Source organism: Suricata suricatta, chromosome 7, assembly GCF_006229205.1.
Source record: "Suricata suricatta isolate VVHF042 chromosome 7, meerkat_22Aug2017_6uvM2_HiC, whole genome shotgun sequence".
NCBI lineage: Eukaryota > Metazoa > Chordata > Mammalia > Carnivora > Herpestidae > Suricata > Suricata suricatta.
In genome coordinates, this window is record NC_043706.1 from 40,332,522 (window position 1) to 40,350,304 (window position 17,783).

General features: G+C 49.4%; 1 protein-coding gene and 1 long non-coding RNA gene across 2 annotated transcripts; one reads left to right on the top strand and one right to left on the bottom strand.

Moving 5' to 3' along the window:
• Positions 1 to 146: 146 nt before the first annotated feature.
• On the bottom strand, positions 147 to 17,397 carry MRPS18A (mitochondrial ribosomal protein S18A). The gene is made up of 6 exons (XM_029945571.1): positions 17,272 to 17,397; positions 9,451 to 9,482; positions 6,588 to 6,695; positions 3,772 to 3,895; positions 3,464 to 3,533; positions 147 to 558 (listed from the first exon to the last, which is right to left on the bottom strand). The coding sequence occupies exons 1-6, from the start codon at positions 17,381 to 17,383 to the stop codon at positions 414 to 416; spliced, it is 591 nt and encodes a 196-aa protein (XP_029801431.1). The 5' UTR covers positions 17,384 to 17,397; the 3' UTR covers positions 147 to 413.
• LOC115297114 lies at positions 3,171 to 5,050 on the top strand. Its single transcript, XR_003911283.1, has 2 exons — positions 3,171 to 3,408; positions 4,544 to 5,050. It is a non-coding gene; the product is annotated as an uncharacterized LOC115297114 (long non-coding RNA).
• Positions 17,398 to 17,783: the final 386 nt, after the last annotated feature.

Consider the following 17,783-nt stretch of genomic DNA (forward strand, 5'->3'; position numbering starts at 1 on the left):
GCCCATAAACTGCCCAGAAACAGGCCCATGAACTTCCTCTGGTGGCACTCATGCAGCCTGTCACAAGAGATTAGTGACTTGTCGCTCAGTAACTGGCTAGAAATGGGCTCAAGGCCCCTGCATTAAATAGGCAGTGAGCACACATGCAGTGGTGGAGTCCATGAGCCTGGTTTATGATATTCCTTTGGGGAGAACACCTGGCCCCCAGCACTGAGCATGGCCCAAGTCAGTTACAAGACCATAGCTGCTGCTCAGGGACCCAGCCACCCTCCCAGTGTGGTCACCGGGCAGGGTGAGGGCACTGAAGCTGGTCCCGGTGCCTGCTGAGCCTGCTGGAGGAGCTGGGCTGCCCTGGTGGGATGAGGCTGGAGTGCAGGAGCTCTGGTCACGTTCTCAGGCAGCTCTGTCCCTAGTCAGTGATACAGCACCAAAGGCTTTCTTGAATAAGAGATGTTGTCTTTCAGGAGGGGTGACCCCACAGCCATGCATACTTTGTTCCAGCGGTGGCCTTTATTATAGATGGGCTTGACAGAGCGGGGAGACCAGCGGGTCAGGTACCTGTGGAGGGAGGGTAGGGAGGTGGTCGTGAGGGCAGAGGCCCATGCTAGGGCTGGGAGAGTGGGCACTGTCTCCTCAGGCCAAAGCCTTTCACCAGTTTCCCTTCTTGAGGAGCAGGGGCTTTTCCTGGGAGCAACGACCGAGCGTGCCATAAACAGATGGGCTGGGCTCTTGCTGCCGCAAGCGTGTGTGGCCAGGGTCAGGCAGCCCAGGGCCACGCGCTCCCTTGATCTTTATGAGTTGTCAATGTTTGTGTGTATACTTGCTGGGGGAGGAGGCGGGGGAAGAGGCTGCCCAGAGAGCAGATCATTCCTCTCTGGCCTCAGTCATGGGGAGAGGAGAGGCTGATGTAAGGCCTGGAGGAATCCTTCCCTCTTCCCCACTTGGCTCACTCTGCCACCCCAGCCTTCCGGGAGCTCCCACTGGGCAGCCATAACTGGTGCAGGACCCCTGCCCCTCACCCAACCCATGATAGGAGCCAAGGGTGAGGGCCCGTGGCACAGACCTAGCCCAGGAAGGTTCCTGTAAGTGGGAGGGGGGTGGGGAAAGATGGCTGCCTCCCACAGTCCTTTGACCTCCTTTGGGGATGGCCAGGGCCCTGACAGTTCCCAGAAAAGTGGCTCATGCAGGCTGGGACTGGGGTTTACTCCGTCCAGAATGAAACTTGGATCCTGTCCAGAGAGGCCCACCCTTCGTCCTGAAAGCTCAGCCATGGCAAAGCCAGGCTCCTCCCCTGCTTCCACTCTAGGCTGGGGCTCAACCCAGTCACCTCTAGAGACCCTCATATGAGAAACTTTTTCATTAAAAAAAAATCACCTTGGTTGAGAATTTTTGGATAAAACTGAAAAAAAAAATAGCTGATTTATACATTTCAGCTGAGTTCCCCTGGACCTTGGTTTCCCTGCTCTCAGCCCTGTGCAAAGGGAGCAGCTCTGAGAGAAAGTCAAAAGCTGTGGGAAGTGCTGGCCTACACTCTGAGCGTGAGGTGGGCAGGGAGGGGAGAGCTCTCCAGTGTACTGTCCATGTCAACGCCCCCAACAGGGAGACTTTTGTGTAGTAGGTGGGGCCCAGGGATGGCTTGTCTATGGCTGGGGATACTGGGACAGCAGGACAGCAAAGGTGAAAGGAGGGGAACACCTGGCAGGTCCCTGAGCTGGCATCTCTCAGTTTTCAGAGAGGGTATAGAGAGGGGGTATGGGAACAGGTTCCCCAAAAGGAATGCTTTTGGGATCAAGGACCCCAGAAGATCTTGAGGTGGACCAGGTTCTCCAGAGCTGCTGCCCTAAAGCTGTTTCCCCTCCTGCCCTGGAGAGACCAGAGGGAAGCCGGGCTTTAACTAGCCATGGGCCTGATGCCTGTGCCACACAGAACGCCAGCTGGTGGGGGGAGGGGGGCTTGGGTGGCCTCCAGTTAGCTATCTGGGGAACACTCCATCTCTAGGAAGAACTGAGGCCCCTTCCTATCTCTCCCAAAGGGGCCAGGGAAGAGGGAAGTGTGGCTCCCAAGGGTCCAGCAGAGCCTGGGCCAGTACACGGCAGCTCAAGGACCTCTGGATGGAATCATAAAGTCCCTTGCAAGGGAGTCAAACTCCCTTGTAGCCAGGACTTCCCCTCCCCCCAGAGTGGCCTTTTGCAACCCAAGAGCCCCCACACATCATCAATCCTGTGTCACGTTAAAGGACACCGGATATATGGGAGGGAGCCTGGCCTTGCTTCAAAGGCCTGAGGGCAGGATGGATTGTGTCCTCAGGCCTGCTGCTGTCTCTTTACAAGTCAGACTGGAGGGTAGGCTCAACCCCCAAATGGTCCAGAGCACAAGCGGGAAAGACAGGAAGAGGTTAACATGATCTGCTCCCCCAGGGCTGCTGGCAGATGGCCCAGCTAGCAATGTGGGAGGTACAGGTGGAGATGGGCACGGGGCCAGGGTGCTGGCGAGGTGTCAGTGAAGACCCAGCTCTGGCCCCGCACCCCCCGTGCCTGCATTTTGTTGGGGATCAGCCTTAGAAATTTGCTGTGGGTGTGGTGTCCTGTTCTGCTTCAACCATCTTTGGTCCCCTACAGAGGACAGTCAGCTGGACAGACTGAAGAGGGCAGGGGCTGTTGACGGGAGGGGGGGGGGGAGACAAGAAGGAAGACCAAAATTACTTTATAAACCTGGATCTACTCTCAACAAGGGGGTATTACAAATCTAGGAAGACGTGAGTGTGGTAATGTCAGAGATGGGGGAGGGAAAGGAGCTGTTTGAGTGTGATACAGGAATCTGCTCCTACACCAGAGGGGGCCACCCTGCTTAGGCTGAAAGGCAGACTGACTGACTTCAGGATCTAGGGGGCGTTCCTCTCCTCCACAAAAGCTCAGGACCTCCCAAGCGGCCACGTGCAGCTGTGCAGGTTAACTGCAGGACTCTAGGGAGCGCCATTTGCAACCTCATCTATGTGGACGCTGAAGCTCTGTAGTGTAGGACGTGCACAGTGGCCCTACCCCAAAGAGCCCTCCCATTTCTAAGGCCTCATTTTGCCCTTTAATAACCCTAGTGCTGGGATACTAAAGTTTGTAGAAGTGCTCTGACATTCCCATAGCAACCCAGTATGATGTCATAAACAGGGGATTAGCACATTCTAATGCCCAACCAGCAGACCTTCTTACCCTCCCTGCCCCTGTGCTAAGTGCCCAGCTGGGGAGGGAAGGGGAGAGAGGCTGAGGCTGGCAGGGGAGGCTCACAGAAGGGTGCATGGCGTCAACCGCAGCAGTGGGTGCTCATGCCGGGAGGGACAGAACGGACAACCAAGGAGCACTCTAGCTTCCCGGAGCTGTGGGATGAGCTCGTCAATGGCTTCCCCGGTGGAATACAGTAAGAGCCGAGGGCCTGCTGAATGCTCTGGGTGCACACGCCTGGGTTTGCTTACCGGTTGAGCTGTGGTTTGCTCTTCGGAACAAATCCTTCAGGAAGCCGAGGCCTGTGATTTGGGAGCAGACCTGAGTGGAGGCAAGAGCACGTGTAGGATGGTCTTGTAGCTCCCTCTGCAGCTCTTAGGGGCTAGAGGCAAAGCCCAACGGGAAGGGAGGCTAGCACTAGGTGGTGGGTATAATGAGGACTCTGGACGTCCATTTCTCTTCCAGGAGGAGCTGGAACATGGGGTGGCCAGCAAAGGGTGGGATCAGGGGATGGCACCTATAGCCCTCTGCCCCTCCCAGCCCCAAGAGGGCCTTCTACCTGCTCGGTGTGCCATCTTCACACACTCCTCAATCTTGCGGTGCTCCTCCTGGCACAGGCCTGTGATCCTTCGAGGCAGCATGCCCCCACAAGGCCGGATGAACTGACTGAGCAGCAGAACATCCTAGTGGAAAGGGAAAACTGTAACTGCAGACAGTCAGCTGGTGGGTGTTTGATATAGGGAACCAGGGCCTTGTGACCTACATCCTACCTTAGCCCTCCAAGGGGTTGATGTCTCCCTCAGGAACCAACCTGACACCATACCTTGCATACATAACTTTGCGTACTGTTCCACCTTTACCCTAACAAAAGTTAAATCCCAACGTGGAAAGATTTTCCAATGCTGTAACCAACCCCAAAGGCTCCCAGCTCCAGGAGAATCTTTAATAGATTAGAAAACAAACTCCTCAAGAAGGGTTACTCTTGGGGCGCCTGAGTGGCTCAGCACTGGACTCTGGATTTCGGCTCACGTCATGATCTTACAGTTGGTGAGACTGAGCCCCACGTCGGGCTCTGTGCTGAGCATCAAACCTGTTTAACATTCTCTCTCTCCTCCTCCCTCTGCCCTCCCCAGCTTGCCCTCAAAAAAAAAAAAAAAAGAAAAAAGTGCATTAATCTTTCAAGCACCAGCAGCATCTTTCCTGGAAATGAAAGGTCTATTATTCTCCCTGGGTGAGACAGAGGGCACATCATAGATTTCCACATAAGAAGAAAAACAGGAAAATTGGTACTATTTCTTTTTTTTTTTCCCGGTACTATTTCTATCCCAAAGCCTACAGGCCACAGGCCCAGAACACATACAGACCACCCCCCAACTTATGGTGTTCCCTTGAAAGTGTGAGGCAGCGTATGAGCCGAGGAGGAGGGGACCAAGGTTGTGAAGTTAAACTCCACATTGTCGAAGACCCCTGTGAACAGATGTGAATGGATTCTCAGGCTGCCTATGGACCATGAGACTGCTTTGTGTGAGTCAAGGGAACAAGGACAAACAGAGCCAAAATCAAGACAAGACACCACTTACCCTTCCAACTTCCACAGGGTGGCTGAGGGGGTTAAATAAAAGCCACTATTTCCCGACGGAGATGGCAGCCCCGCCCACCCGAGGGGCTGGCATGCCAGTCTAGGCAGTCGTGTTCCACAAACTGACTTGCTGCCCTGGCAGGCGCCTCGCTGCATAACCGCAGATTTGTTTTAATCACTGGACAGCTCCTGAGGGACCCCGGCCCCCAATTCCCACCCCTGTAATCTTTAGAATCTGGTGAAAAGAACTTGGATTAGATTATCCAGGCCTAATAAACTGGGCCCACAGCCCCAGCCCCCACTGTAGGCTGCCAAGCAAGCGGACAGCTTTGTGTAGTTCAGGCTAACATTGTTCGGAGTGGAAAGAGGTAAAAGGAAAACAACTTTAGCCTTTACCTCGGAGGGGATAGGATTTCTTCTGCTGGATAAACACAGCCAAATCCATTTCCTGGAAACGCTGGTAGAAAGAGTGCCCCATGCTGGTTAGGCCGGTGTGGGCTTCACCTCCCTATCTTCAGCTGGGATTCTAAGTATGGACACAACCCCATTAGCTTCTATGTCACAAGAAGCTGTCAACACTGCTCTGTGACCTGCAGGCTTCCGATTACTCCAGGCAGCCATGTGCAGAAGGGCCCAGGGGAGAGTGAAAGGAGCCCCTGCTCCTTGCTGGGTGGCCCAGAGCCAAGGCTCCTGGCCCAAGAGATTAGTTGGGTCATTCTGTTCAGATCCCATGGGCATGTGGCCTCTCCTGCTCTTACCACCTGACCGGGATCTCTGCCCTTAGTCATCCCATTCCACAGAGGGGCACAGGGACAACTTGCAGGTCAAATTGGCCCAGAGCCTGAATCACCTGAAACCTAAAAATAGGGTGCTTAATGTCACCAATAGAACTCTGAAGGACAAGTATGGATTTTTCTAGGGCTGCGTCCTTTCCCCCAAGGCTTCCCTGTTTCTAGAGAGGATGGTGAGCAGTAGTCAGAGGACAGTAGGCTCTGCCTGGGTTTGTATCCCCGGAGTTTATATCCTCTGATAGGAGCTGGGTGAACTTAGGCAAATTCTTCAACTTTTCCTTGCCTCGAATTTCCTCATCTAGAAAACAAGGGTCAAAAAAATACCTATTTCATAGGGATATTGTGAAAGCTAAGGAAATTAAGACCTGTAGATGCTATAACAGTGCCCGACACGGAGCGTGCACTCAGTGCGGGTTACCTTATTATTCAGCATTATCATCTTTCCGTGGAGACAGCAGCTCTAGAAGAGCTGGAGCAAACAGCAGCCTTTATGAGCTTCATACGGAAAGAGACAGTAATGTGTCCCCAGGTCAGAGTGAGGACTCTCCAAATATACCCTCCTAAGAAAAGGAGAAAAGCCAAATCTAGATCCTGATTTCATCCCCTTGGGAACCCATCTTGCAAGACTGGGTTACAGGGCCCTGGTGGTCCGAACTGCATGCAACCAGACCATGATCTAAGTTAGTGACTCTCAACCCTGGCCACATATTAGAATCACCTTGGGACTTTTAAAAAATAATGATGGCCAGGGTCCACCCCAGACCAATGGAATCAACATTGGGGAGGGTGGGGTTGGGGGCTGGGGTTTTTTTTTTTTTTTTTTTTTTTTTTAAAGCTCCCTGGCGTAGCCAGGGTTGAGAGCCATTAGACAAAATGTTCCTGTCTTCGGTGGCTCCATGAGATGCAGTGGCTGGCTGGTAGGGTTGGGAAGTGTGGATGCTGCTTAAGTGAAGCAGGGACCATGACCTCCACGACATGCAGAACTGAGTGTCTGAGCAGACTCACCTCATAGCCATACTTGTGTTTCAGGTTCCACCGGCAGATGGGGCACTGGCCAGTGGGGTTAGGGGGGTTTGGACTTTCCTTGGGAGTCCCTGTCATCCGACCTTCAATCTAGGAGGCAGAGAAAGACAGCCAGTGAGAAAGAGGGCCACATGGGGCCTCAGATCTTTGAGCAACCCCCAGAATGGTGAGATGCTGGGGAAAGTTCATCTTTGGGGATCTTGTGGGAGTAGCTAATAGGTCTCCCTACCTGACTATGCTGGTGGTTCTACAGCTTTTGTAAGCTGGGCCTTAGGAGTAGCCACAGAGACATGATTTGGTGGCATTTAGGAGTAGTAGCAATTAGGGGTGTGTGGGTGGCTCAGTTGGTTAAGCGTCCAACTTTGGCTCCAGTCCTGATCTCTCGATTTGTGGGTTCAAGCTCCGTGTTGGGCTCTGTACTGACAGCTAGCTCAGAGCCTGGAGCCTGTCTTTGGATTCTGTGTCTCCCTCTCTCTCTGCCCTTCTCCCACTCATGCTCTGCCCCTTTCTCTCTCAAAAATAAACAAACATTAAAAACATTAAGGGGCGCCTGGGAGGCTCAGTCGGTTAAGCATCCGACTTCTGCTCAGGTCAGGATCTCGCGGTTTGTGGGTCCCCCTCTGTCTCTGACCCTCCCCTGCTTGTGCTGTCTCTGTCTCTCAAAAAAAGAAAAAAAAGAGTAGTGTCAATTAGACTTAATGTTGTGGCAAGAGGGAGGGGTTTGCTGTATCAGCTCAACGCTACCTTTCTTTCCTAAAACAAAACAAAACAAAACAAAACAAAACAAAACATACCAGAGCATCATGCTTTATGCTTTGGGATAAAGTAATAAATGCATATGCTAAGAAGTTTCAAATGCTGCAGGGATACACAGTTAAAAGGAAGTCTCCCCCCCCATCCCACATATCCTTCTCAGAGGAAGCTGCCGTTTCCAGCTTCATCTTACAGAGGTAATTCTATGCCAGTGGTTCTCTACCAGGCAGGATTTGGCCCCCCAGGGGACGCAGGACAATGTCTGAGACATTTTAGACTGCTACAGCTGGGGGATGGGGTGCTACTGGCATCTCGCTAGGAAGCTGCTAACCGTGCTACAAGGCACAGGAGAGTCCCCACAGCAGACTTAGCCAGCCCCAGCGCCAACAGCACTGAGGCTGAGGAAGCCTGATCAATGCCTGTACAGCCAGGTATTGTGTGCCCCTCCTGCTTTTTCTCTGTTTAAAACACATGTGGGAAGATATACTCCCCCACTTTCCTCCTTGCTTTCATCACTTTGGATGCCACCTTTCAAATCCTGCTGAGGCCACGTGTGCAATGACCTCCGCCATTGCTGCTGTATCCTGTGACACAGCCTTGGGATTATTAAGTGCAATAAGCCAATGATCTGGGAGGCAGCTCTGATTACAAGAGGGGGAGTTTAGAGAGCCTTGTTGATTGAGGCCATGGATTATGAGAGCGAGGTTTGGACAGGTCTGAGAGACTCTGGGACGAAGGCAATACTGTCTCCTGGGAGAGAACTGGCAAAAGGGAAAGGGAACAGGATTCAATGCACGGCTGTGCGGGCACCGCTCCCTAACTTTCTACCAAGGCTACCACAGCCACGCCAGAAATGGAGAAGTGCATTAGGGAAAACATGAAGATGTGTGGTAGGTCTTGGGAGGAGGTTAAGGTGGACCTGGTGAAGGAGAGAGCTAACATTAACTCCCCACTGTATGCCTGGCTCTGTGCTAATAATAGTTCACATGTATCACCTCGTTTCACCCCTATGACCTAGTGAAGGAGGCATCATAATCTTATTTTATAGATGAAGTGAGACCCAGAACGTGAGAAGTACCCAAAGTTAGCCAGGGGTCTCATGGTGCCACAATGTCTCCATGTTTATTTTGCAAATAGCAAATTCACGCCCCATATGGAAAACACTCCATATTCAAAAGCCAGATATATTTTTTTCCACCAGCGTGGAGTTTCTAGGGTGAATACTTGTTTTCACTTTGAATAAGTGAACAAAAGAGGTGCCCAGAGGGGATGGGAGCCCCCTAAAAACCTTTGAGGTTACCCAGTGAAAAGCGGGAGGAAGTACTCTGGGGAAGACCCAAAGAGGGAACCCTAAGGGCTTGTCCTGGGGATAAGACTGCCTTGAGGAGGCTCGAGTGTGGCTGGCTGCCAGAAGGGTTAAATCCCTGGTTGACATGGAAGTTAGAGGCTTCTGGGAGCTCTGTGGAGTGGTTGAGGTTTTCTTGGAAACATGGTAGGCCATGTGAAAACAACGTTGTCTTTTAGGGATTATAGGATAATCTAGGCCCCATGACTCCTTGAGGAAGGGAGGTGAGATGGGCCCAGTGAGGGAAAGGGGGGAGTAGGTGGATGAAGAATCAGTCTAGCTTCTTAACTGGCAGACAGGCAAGCCGAGGCGCTAGTGAGCCCAGGGCCCAGAGAGTGTCACTTAAGGAGTAGCTTGGTCATTCTAAGCAGGAGAGAAAGGGACTGAGATCCACGCTCCCTGCCACAGATCAGCTTACTTGGGCTTTCTAGTCTTACCACTGCCTTGGTTTCCCCTTTGGAAAACGGATTTATCGCCCACCAAAGAACATATCAACAAGGACCTGTGAGCCCTTGTCATATAAGATGCCACTTTAATCAAGTAACAGATGCTTTAGTCCAGGCACAGTGGCTATTTCTGATTCAACCACACTACAGCGTACAGCTTGAAAAACAGTAGACTGCGGGATTTGTAGTGATAGAGGGAGCTGCTCCCGAAGCCAGGAGTCCAGTTTGGGCCTCCATCCCTCCCTCCCCGGTGGCTCCAAGCGTTAAAGCAGTTGTAAGTGGCCAACTTGATGATACTTACTATAGTTGTCTTCCCTTCTTGGATCTCCACCACTAGAGATAAAGGGGAAAAATTAGGTCAGCCATTTAATAAGGAACAGGGAGTTTCAAATAACAGTTCAAATTCTACACATGAAGAAAAACGGAGCCTTCGGTCTGCACTCTCCCACGGTCCCCACCTGGAAGAGACAGTGTACAGGGTTCACCTTCAAGTGCCAAGGCTCTATGCCCTTAAAGCTAGAGGTGGGGGCAAGCCTAGATGCCCAAGTAATATCATCTCTCTGGGATTAAGGGTCTCCACATTGTTTTTGTCATTCTAAGCCAAGATTCGTGTTGGTTCTAAATCATGGGAATTGGCAAAATCCTACCCTACAATGCCTAGCAATATGACCTCAGAGGTGGGGTGGGGGAGAAGGATTTAAAAGACCTTCAAAAGTACCCACTTCGTGTGTCCCTTCATGACAAGAATCAGACAAATGTGGCTCTGACTCCAATGTCTTAGATACAGAACCGAACTAACACTGCACCAGTGGCCCCACAGCAGATGAGCAAATAGCACTCCTAGAATTCCACCTAGGACGCCGGGTTAAAGCCGTGTGAGGCAGCGGTGTGAGTTAACTCCTCTCCTGCAGGCTTGCATTTGTGCCATGTGTACACTGGAGCGGGTGGTGGGAGAGAGGGGCCTGCTGACGCTGGCCCAGGCAGAGTTTTCAGGAGAGCGCTGCAGTGCCAAATAGAGCTCTCTGCCTATTAAGGTCTGAGGCAGTCAGAAGAAAACTCGAGGGCAAGACAGTAAGTCACACACATCCATCAGGCTGTACGTAGTCATTCCTTGTGTACTCAACCAGGATGCAGAATGACAACTTCAACAATATTCAAAGAAGAACCAAGCCCGTGGCTCACATTCGGCAAACGTAATCAAACAAAGTTCTTGGAGGGGCGCCTGGGTGGCTCAGTTGGTTAAGCCTCTGACTTATGACTTCGACTCAGGTCATGATCTTGTGATTCAGGAGTTGAAACCCCACATCAAGCTCTGTGCTCACAGCTCGGAACCTGGAGCCTGCTACGGATTCTGTGTCTCCCTCTCTCTGCCCCTTCCCTGCTTGGGCTCTGTCTCTCTTGTTCTCTCTCTCAAAAATAAACAACAACAACAACAACAACAACAACAACAAAGTTCTTGGAGATTCTCCCTTGTTCTCCCAGTTTCTTTAGAAAGAGAAACCACTGCCATTTGCATAAGCTGGCACACGGCACATGCTCAATAAATGGTAACTAGCTAGCATCAAGACCACCAAGTACTTGTCATGGTTCTATCCTGACTACCTATTACTATAACAGAAAACTTAAGTCCACATAGCTAGACTGCAAACTGTCTCCCTAAATACTGAAACTGTATTTTAACAGCAGCGTGACTACCATGATGAGTTTACTCAGCTTTAGCCAAGGCAAGGAGTAGTGCAGATCAGAAAGAATTTAAGGTTCTTCCTGTTAAGAATCTAGTGAAGGGGCACCTGGGTGGCTCTGTAGGTTAAGCGTCCTACTTCAGCTCAGGTCATCATCTTAAGGTCAGCAGGTTTGAGCCCCGCATCGGGCTCTGTGCTGACAGCTCAGTCTGGAGCCTGCTTCAGATTCTGTGTTTCCCTCTCTGTGCCCCTTCCCCATGCATTCTCTCTTTCTCTCTCTAAAGTAAGTAAACATTAGGGGCGCCTGGGTGGCTCAGTCGCTTAAGCCTCCGACTTCGGCTCAGGTCAGATCCAATGTTTGTGGGTTCGAGCCCCGCATCGGGCTCTGTGCGGACAGCTAGCTCAGAGCCTGGAGCCTGCTTCCAGTTCTGTGTCTCCTTCTCTCTCTGCCCCTCCCCCTCTCATGCTCTGTCTCTCTCTGTATCAAAAATAAATAAAACATTAAAAAAAATAAAGTAAGTAAACATTAAAAAAGAACCTAGTGAAAGTTATAGACCTTTTCCTGGAAACACGCTCATAAGCACAAATACAATCAGGGACTTCAGGGGACTCACAGACCCCTGAAGCTGTGAACAAAAACGGTAATGCTTTTTTCATTCAGCGGTGGCTGTACATGAGCTTATTCTCTTTATGCCTGCCCATATTTTCTAAAGTTTCTAAAATAAACATGTACTGCTTTTGCAATAAAAAATAAACAAGAAAAAGAGAGAAAGAGAATGTCTGAGAAAAAAAATGAGGCAATTCTAAATTCTAACTCAACCAGAGGCCCAAGGCAGCATCTGTGATCACTGAGCTCTGTGACCAACACTTAATTGGACACAGACTGCCTGGAATTGTCCCCCATTTGTTTTCTGGGCAAGGCCATTCAAAAGTCTCATTACTCCAAACAACCAACCTGAGAGCCCCTCAATGTTCCAACTCCAGATACACAAAGGAGAAACGATGGCCAGAAAGGCCCTGTGGCTTCCTCCGGAACATTGTAGTTACTAATCGATTCAAAGACAAACTAGTTTTCTCCCAGTCAAGGAAAATGCGTCACACCACACTCAGATCTACTTGTTCAGAACAGAGACCAACCTAGGCACAGAGACCAACCTAGGTGGGATGTGGGTGTGCCTCAGCCTGATGCTCAGTCAGGAGGCCAGCACAGCTGCAGCGAGACGGTTACTGTAGTGTGTCAAACTACTAGTGCAGGGGGAGCAGAGAAAGGACGCAGCCCCAGCTCAGAAGGGCTTCCAGGCACCCCAGAAACTTTGCAAAAAACAACGTGGGAGAGGGACAGAGAGCAACCAGATCTAAGCAGCAACCGGTGAGGGGCAAGTTTTTAAGAATCCTGGTAGGAAGCAAAGGGAGAGCCACATTCTGGTACCCTCGAGCCTGCAGAACGACGGCTCGAAACACAAAGAGGATAAACATGTGGTTCCCCTCTCTGTGGAGGCACTTGGGTCCTAACCATGAGGTAAACAAATCTAACAGAACACACATCACTCCCGGCAAAGAACCAAACCCTGAAGTCATCTCACTGGCCCCTGGAAAAGAGATCAAAGCCTGTGGCCAGCTCCACAGTTCACTAGCTCCCCACACAGCAACTCTGAGCCAGTGAATCATCTTACTATAACCCAGCTCACAATAGGCAGATGCTTATCTTATGCAGACAATTTGTCAAACCAGAAGGAATGACCTGAGAACTCGTGCAAGATAGAGTGTGATCAGGGCTGTGTCTCAGTGCAGGGTCAGGAGGCCTGGCTGGAGCCTGTAGAGGCCCCTAGCAGATTTTAAGCCTCTGAAAACAGGAGATAGGAATCAAAATAGTATTGCTTTTCAGTGTGCATACAAAAACAAGTCAAAACAAACAGAACCTGAGATCCATTTTGTCCCTGGCCTCCTCTCCATTCAAAATGGGGACAGCCATGAAAAGCTGGACTAAGAGGTTTAGGCACTAACAGAAAACTTGTCTGGAAATAGAATCACCCTTGTGTTCGGAGATATGGCTATTATCAAGTAAACTAAGGAAAGACATGAAGCAGTTTTCAGAACTGGAATTAGGGGTCGAATCTTCTAAGACAGGCACTTCTCATACACATCAAATAATCCGTCCCATGAGACACATTTACTGAGCACCCGTGGAGAGTACAGCCCCCCTCTATCTACTGTGGAGAGTTACAACAGAATAGGAAGACACTCTTTGCCCTAGAGGAGAAAAGGGAAAGAAACCAAGTATGGGAACTTCATTACAATAAAAGTCCATGGCTTGTAAAGAGGTCCTTTGAGTACTTCAATAAATACTCGCCTAGGATGGAGTCCAAGATAACTGAATTATAACAGTCTAGAGCAAACAGCACTGTGGGGAAATTGCAGTGAACGTAGAAAGACCTTGATGGCTACATAAACACAGACAGTGAGCTGCAGCAGTATAAAGACCCAACTGTTTAGTAAAGCTGGAAGGGAGGACACATGAAGGATGTGGAGGGTGCTGCCCCAGGAAGTGCCCAGAGAGACCAAGTCCTTCTTGGAAAGGATCCATGGAAACCAAGTCCCAAGCAGAATAGGACAGAACAGAGTCACTGACGGTTAACAGGCAGCACTCACAAGTCTTAGGGGAGGGCCAGGGAGTCGAGTGGGTATTTGGGATGTGGGGCAGTACTTCTGGCCACTGACTACTTTTCTCAAACTCTTTCCCCACTCCCTTCTTTCATCTTCAATTCTACTACCAAAGTTTTCTGATTCTCTCATCACCTACCCTGTTCTGTTCCCCTGGACCTCTGGGGGGAATGTCCCTCTGTACTATGCTTCACGATGCTTCTTCCACTAGCAGGCTACTCTGGACTATGTCCCTTGGAGTCTGGAAAGCCCCCAACTCACACACTCCTCTTTTACAGCTTTTAGCTATAGAGCTGTACATCCTGCCATACACATCCCTGTCTGAAATGCTAAGTCCTCCAGAAAACCTCTTAGCTAACAGCAAAGGATGAAGAAAATTCCCTCAGCCTTTACCCATTTCAACACACTGTGCTGGTTTCTGATAGATGATTACTATTCATTCATTCAGATAGTCATGCGTGTTTATTTTTCTTGTTTTAAATACTTAAAAAATTTTTTTAAAATTATTTATTTATTTATTTTTGAGAGACAGAGACACAGTGTGAGCAGGGGAGGGGCAGAGAGAAGGAAACACAGAATCTGAAGCAAGTTCCAGGGTCTTGAGCAAGCGTTCAGTACAGAGCCTGACGCAGGGCTCAAACCCATGACCATGAAATCATGACCTGAGCTGAAGTTGGACACCCAACTGACCTGAGCCACCCAGGCACCCCTTTAAATATATTTCTTTCCCACAGGGCACCTAGGTGGCTCGGTCAGTTGAGTGTCGAACTCTTGGTTTTGCCTTAGGTCATGATCTCACAGTTTGTGGGTTTGAGCCCCACATTGGGCTCCATGCTGACAGTGTGGAGCCTGCTTGGGATTCTCTCTCTCCCCCTCTCTCTCTGCCCCTCCCCAACTCGTTCTTTCTCTCAAAAATAAATCAACTTAAAATTAAAAAATTTTAAATACATTTCCTTTCCAAGAGGGTAAGGCAGCAATCTTTCTCATAAAAAGCACTAATGGTCCTCAGAGAGTTAACTGATGTGAGTTGGCTGGGGAGCGGGGGGGAAACCACAGGGATGCCCTTCCGTAGAGTATCATGGTGATATCAATGGTAGGGCAGGGAAAGTGCTGGCTCTGCTTCCAAGGCCATCACTTACTAGCTGTGTGATCCTGGGCAGCTACTGAACTCCTCTGGGCCAGATTTTCTCATTGTAAAAATGTCAGTAATATCCACCTTTAAGAACTGTCGAGAAGGGGTTGCCTGGGTGGCTCAGTCAGTTAAGTATCTGACTTCGGCTCAGGTCATGATCTCATGGTTCGTGGGTTTGAGCTCCACATCGGGGGATGCGGGGGGGGGGGGGGGGGACCTCTGACAGCGCAGAGCCTGGAGCCTGCTTCGGATTCTGTGTCTCCCTCTGTCTCTCCCCTGCTCACACTCTGTCTCTCTCTCCCCAAAATAAACAAACATTAAAAAAAAAAAAGAATCGTTGAGAAAACTGAATAAATGTATGTGGAGCACAGTGCTTGCAGCAGGCACACACTAAACCACAATTTCCATTTTTATCTTCCTTCACTTTTGCTTTTTCCATGATCTTTTTTTGCTTTTTGGTGTCCCTCTTGTCAACCTTTAGACCAGGCTTTCTCAACAGCAGCACAACTGACATTTCATGCCAGGCTGTCCTTAGCTGGGGGTGCCATCCTGTGCACTTTAAGATGTTTTGCAGCATCCCTGGCCTCTGCTCACCAAATGCCAGGAGTACCAGCTGTGACAACCAAAAATATTTCTAGATCTTGCCAAGTGTTCCCCGGGGGGACATAACTGCCCCAGTTGAGAACCACTGCTTTAGGCTGAGAGTCTCTACAGGGAAGTGTTGGATGCTTATGAACTCTGACTATAATTAAGGAGTACTATCTGTCACTTGGAAAAGTACGATGCTTGAATATTTTCAGCAAAACACCCAGCTTCCTCCCCACAACTTTAAGTAGTATGTCAAGACATAGTGTTTTCATTTAAAGGCTCTGAAGACAGGTAGTTCTCAAGCAGAATAACGAATATGGTATTGCCTTTATGTAAGGTCACATCAATTCAATGATTTAGCTTTTATGTCTGACAGTGAGTAACACCGAAGAGTTACCAACCCAGATATTTATGGAGAGAAGGAGTTCAAAGACCGATCTGATGATACAATCCATCATTTCACAAAATCTCCAACTGAAAAAATTTGATTCTCAGATGCTCTTTTGTATACAAACAAAAAACCCAATTCCTCTTTTACATTCTCTGGGAACATGGCAAAAAACTGTTTTCAACTTTCAATTTCACAATGGATATACAGCAGCTATTAGCCTGACACTTGGTAGACACCCTCAAAAATATTATGGGCATATGCTTATTTTGCAGCACGAGTAGAAATGAAACACCTTACCAAGTCCTTTCTGTCACCAGCATGATCTCTGTGGTATCTTTCTTTACTAGTGGATAAACCAGGCAATATCTGAATTATGCTGTTCTTTCTAGTAAATGTTCCATTTCCCCTTCTCAGCTAAATTCTTCTAACATACCTATTTCTGTTTCTTCATGAAATCTCTCTTTGATTTCCCCAAACTGAGACCCCCTCGACTCCCCCAAATCTAGGAGCTGGAGGCCAAGCCCAGCTAGCTGGTTAGGGCTGGGCCTACCAGGAGCCCTGCCTGCTACTGCTGTTTGAAACCTAAAAAGAGATCCTTTCTGAGACAAATCTAACGGATTCTTCATCAGGTTCTTCTTTTTTGGACTTTTCTGCTCCCTCTGACAACAAGGATGCCCCTTTCCCTCTGGATACCTCTCAGCTTTAAAGGATATGCTGGCCAAAACTATGCCAGAAACTTAAAAAAACAAAAACAAAAACCCATATCACTTCTTTTGGACATCACTCATCCTTTCTTGCTTCCAGCAATGCACAAAGGAAGACTATGTCCTGAAAAATCTTTTCACTCTCTGCCAGTCCATCCTTTGTTACAAAACATTTTACAAGAATTTTACAAGAAACATTCCCTCATTAAAACTTCCAATTGGGTTTCTGATAGCCAAATCTCCCTGTATTTAGTCATGTAAAAACTTCCCATTTATTGGAGCATAGACATATCACCTCATTAGAACCTAGCTTCTCAGGAAAGGGGCTGTATCTTCTCTTTTCCAGAGTCCCTTGGCAGTTTGAAGTACAGTACTTGGCCTTCAGTGAGCTCTCAGTTCAACGCTGGAAATCAGGCTGCCTTTCCAGACTTTATTATTGAAAAGGAAAACCACCATCTAGCACTTGTCTGCTTCAGCTGTTCAATGGCTTTTCCACCTTAGCTTCCACTTCTCTGGGAAGTGGCCACAGCAGAAAAAACGGCCATCAGAACACAGCATTTTCAGATGAAAAACGGGAGGATAGCCGCATATCCTGGTTCAGGGATTTTTTTTTTTTTTTTTAACGGGGGAGGCAGCTGCTGGGAGAATACGGAAAGCAAAACTAACACGCATTTCCCGAAAACTTTTCTGAACCCTGGGGCAGGTTTCTTCCAGTTCTAACTAAGCAGAACTTTCATTCCGTCCTCCCCCTCCCTCACCAGTGAGAACACCTGCGAGCAGTAGGAAGTCAAGATAATAGCTTCAGGGTCAGGAAAGTGCTTTCAAGCACCCTTCGAGCGCAAGCATCTCCCGCGTTTCAGGATCGCGCGAAGGAAAAGGAGGGAGGGGTGTACGGGGGCTGAGAGAAGCAACCTTGACTGCTCTTTTCCTCAACGTTGGGAGGTAGCCGGGACCCAGGACTCACCTTCCCTGAACCCGCGAGCTGGAGGCCGAGCCCAGCAGGTAGCGACTGGACCAGGCAGAAACCCTCGGAGCAGCCGTCCACAGGGATACACCAGCAGATTGAGGGCCGCCATCTTGAAAACTAACAGTGACCTCTAGTGCACTTCCGCTTCCGGAACGGCGCGCGCGCAGCCGCAGTGGTGACCAGGAAGTGTGCGGCTCTGGGCGTCTCGCTCCGTTATTCTTGTGTTTCCACTTACCTCGCCTCTCCGGTTTAGGGCTAAACCTGTAGGCCTCTGTGTCAAGTCTGTGAATCATTCCGAGGGTCTAGGGCAGGTATTCTAGTTCCCATCTTCTAGGCCTCGAAGTCCCAAAGTCTCTTTCATTTACTGACAGGTTTTTTGTTTTTGTTTTTGTTTTTGTAAAATCACATACATTACCAGTATTTCCTTAGAGGTTTTCCAATTGGTATGTGGATTTTTTGCTTCTTGTAGGTGGCACTAGGCCTATACAAAGAGGTTGAAATGGTTAGGA

Bases quoted from the DNA above. Each gene is read 5' to 3' on its own strand.
- MRPS18A (XM_029945571.1), bottom strand. From the start codon at position 17,383: ATGGCGGCCCTCAATCTGCTGGTGTATCCCTGTGGACGGCTGCTCCGA. The intron at 9,483-17,271 runs GTGAGTCCTGGG...CTTTATCTCTAG, and splicing joins AGCTCGCGGGTTCAGGGAAG to TGGTGGAGATCCAAGAAGGG. The intron at 559-3,463 runs GTAAGCAAACCC...CTCCCTCCACAG, and splicing joins AGCAAACCACAGCTCAACCG to GTACCTGACCCGCTGGTCTC.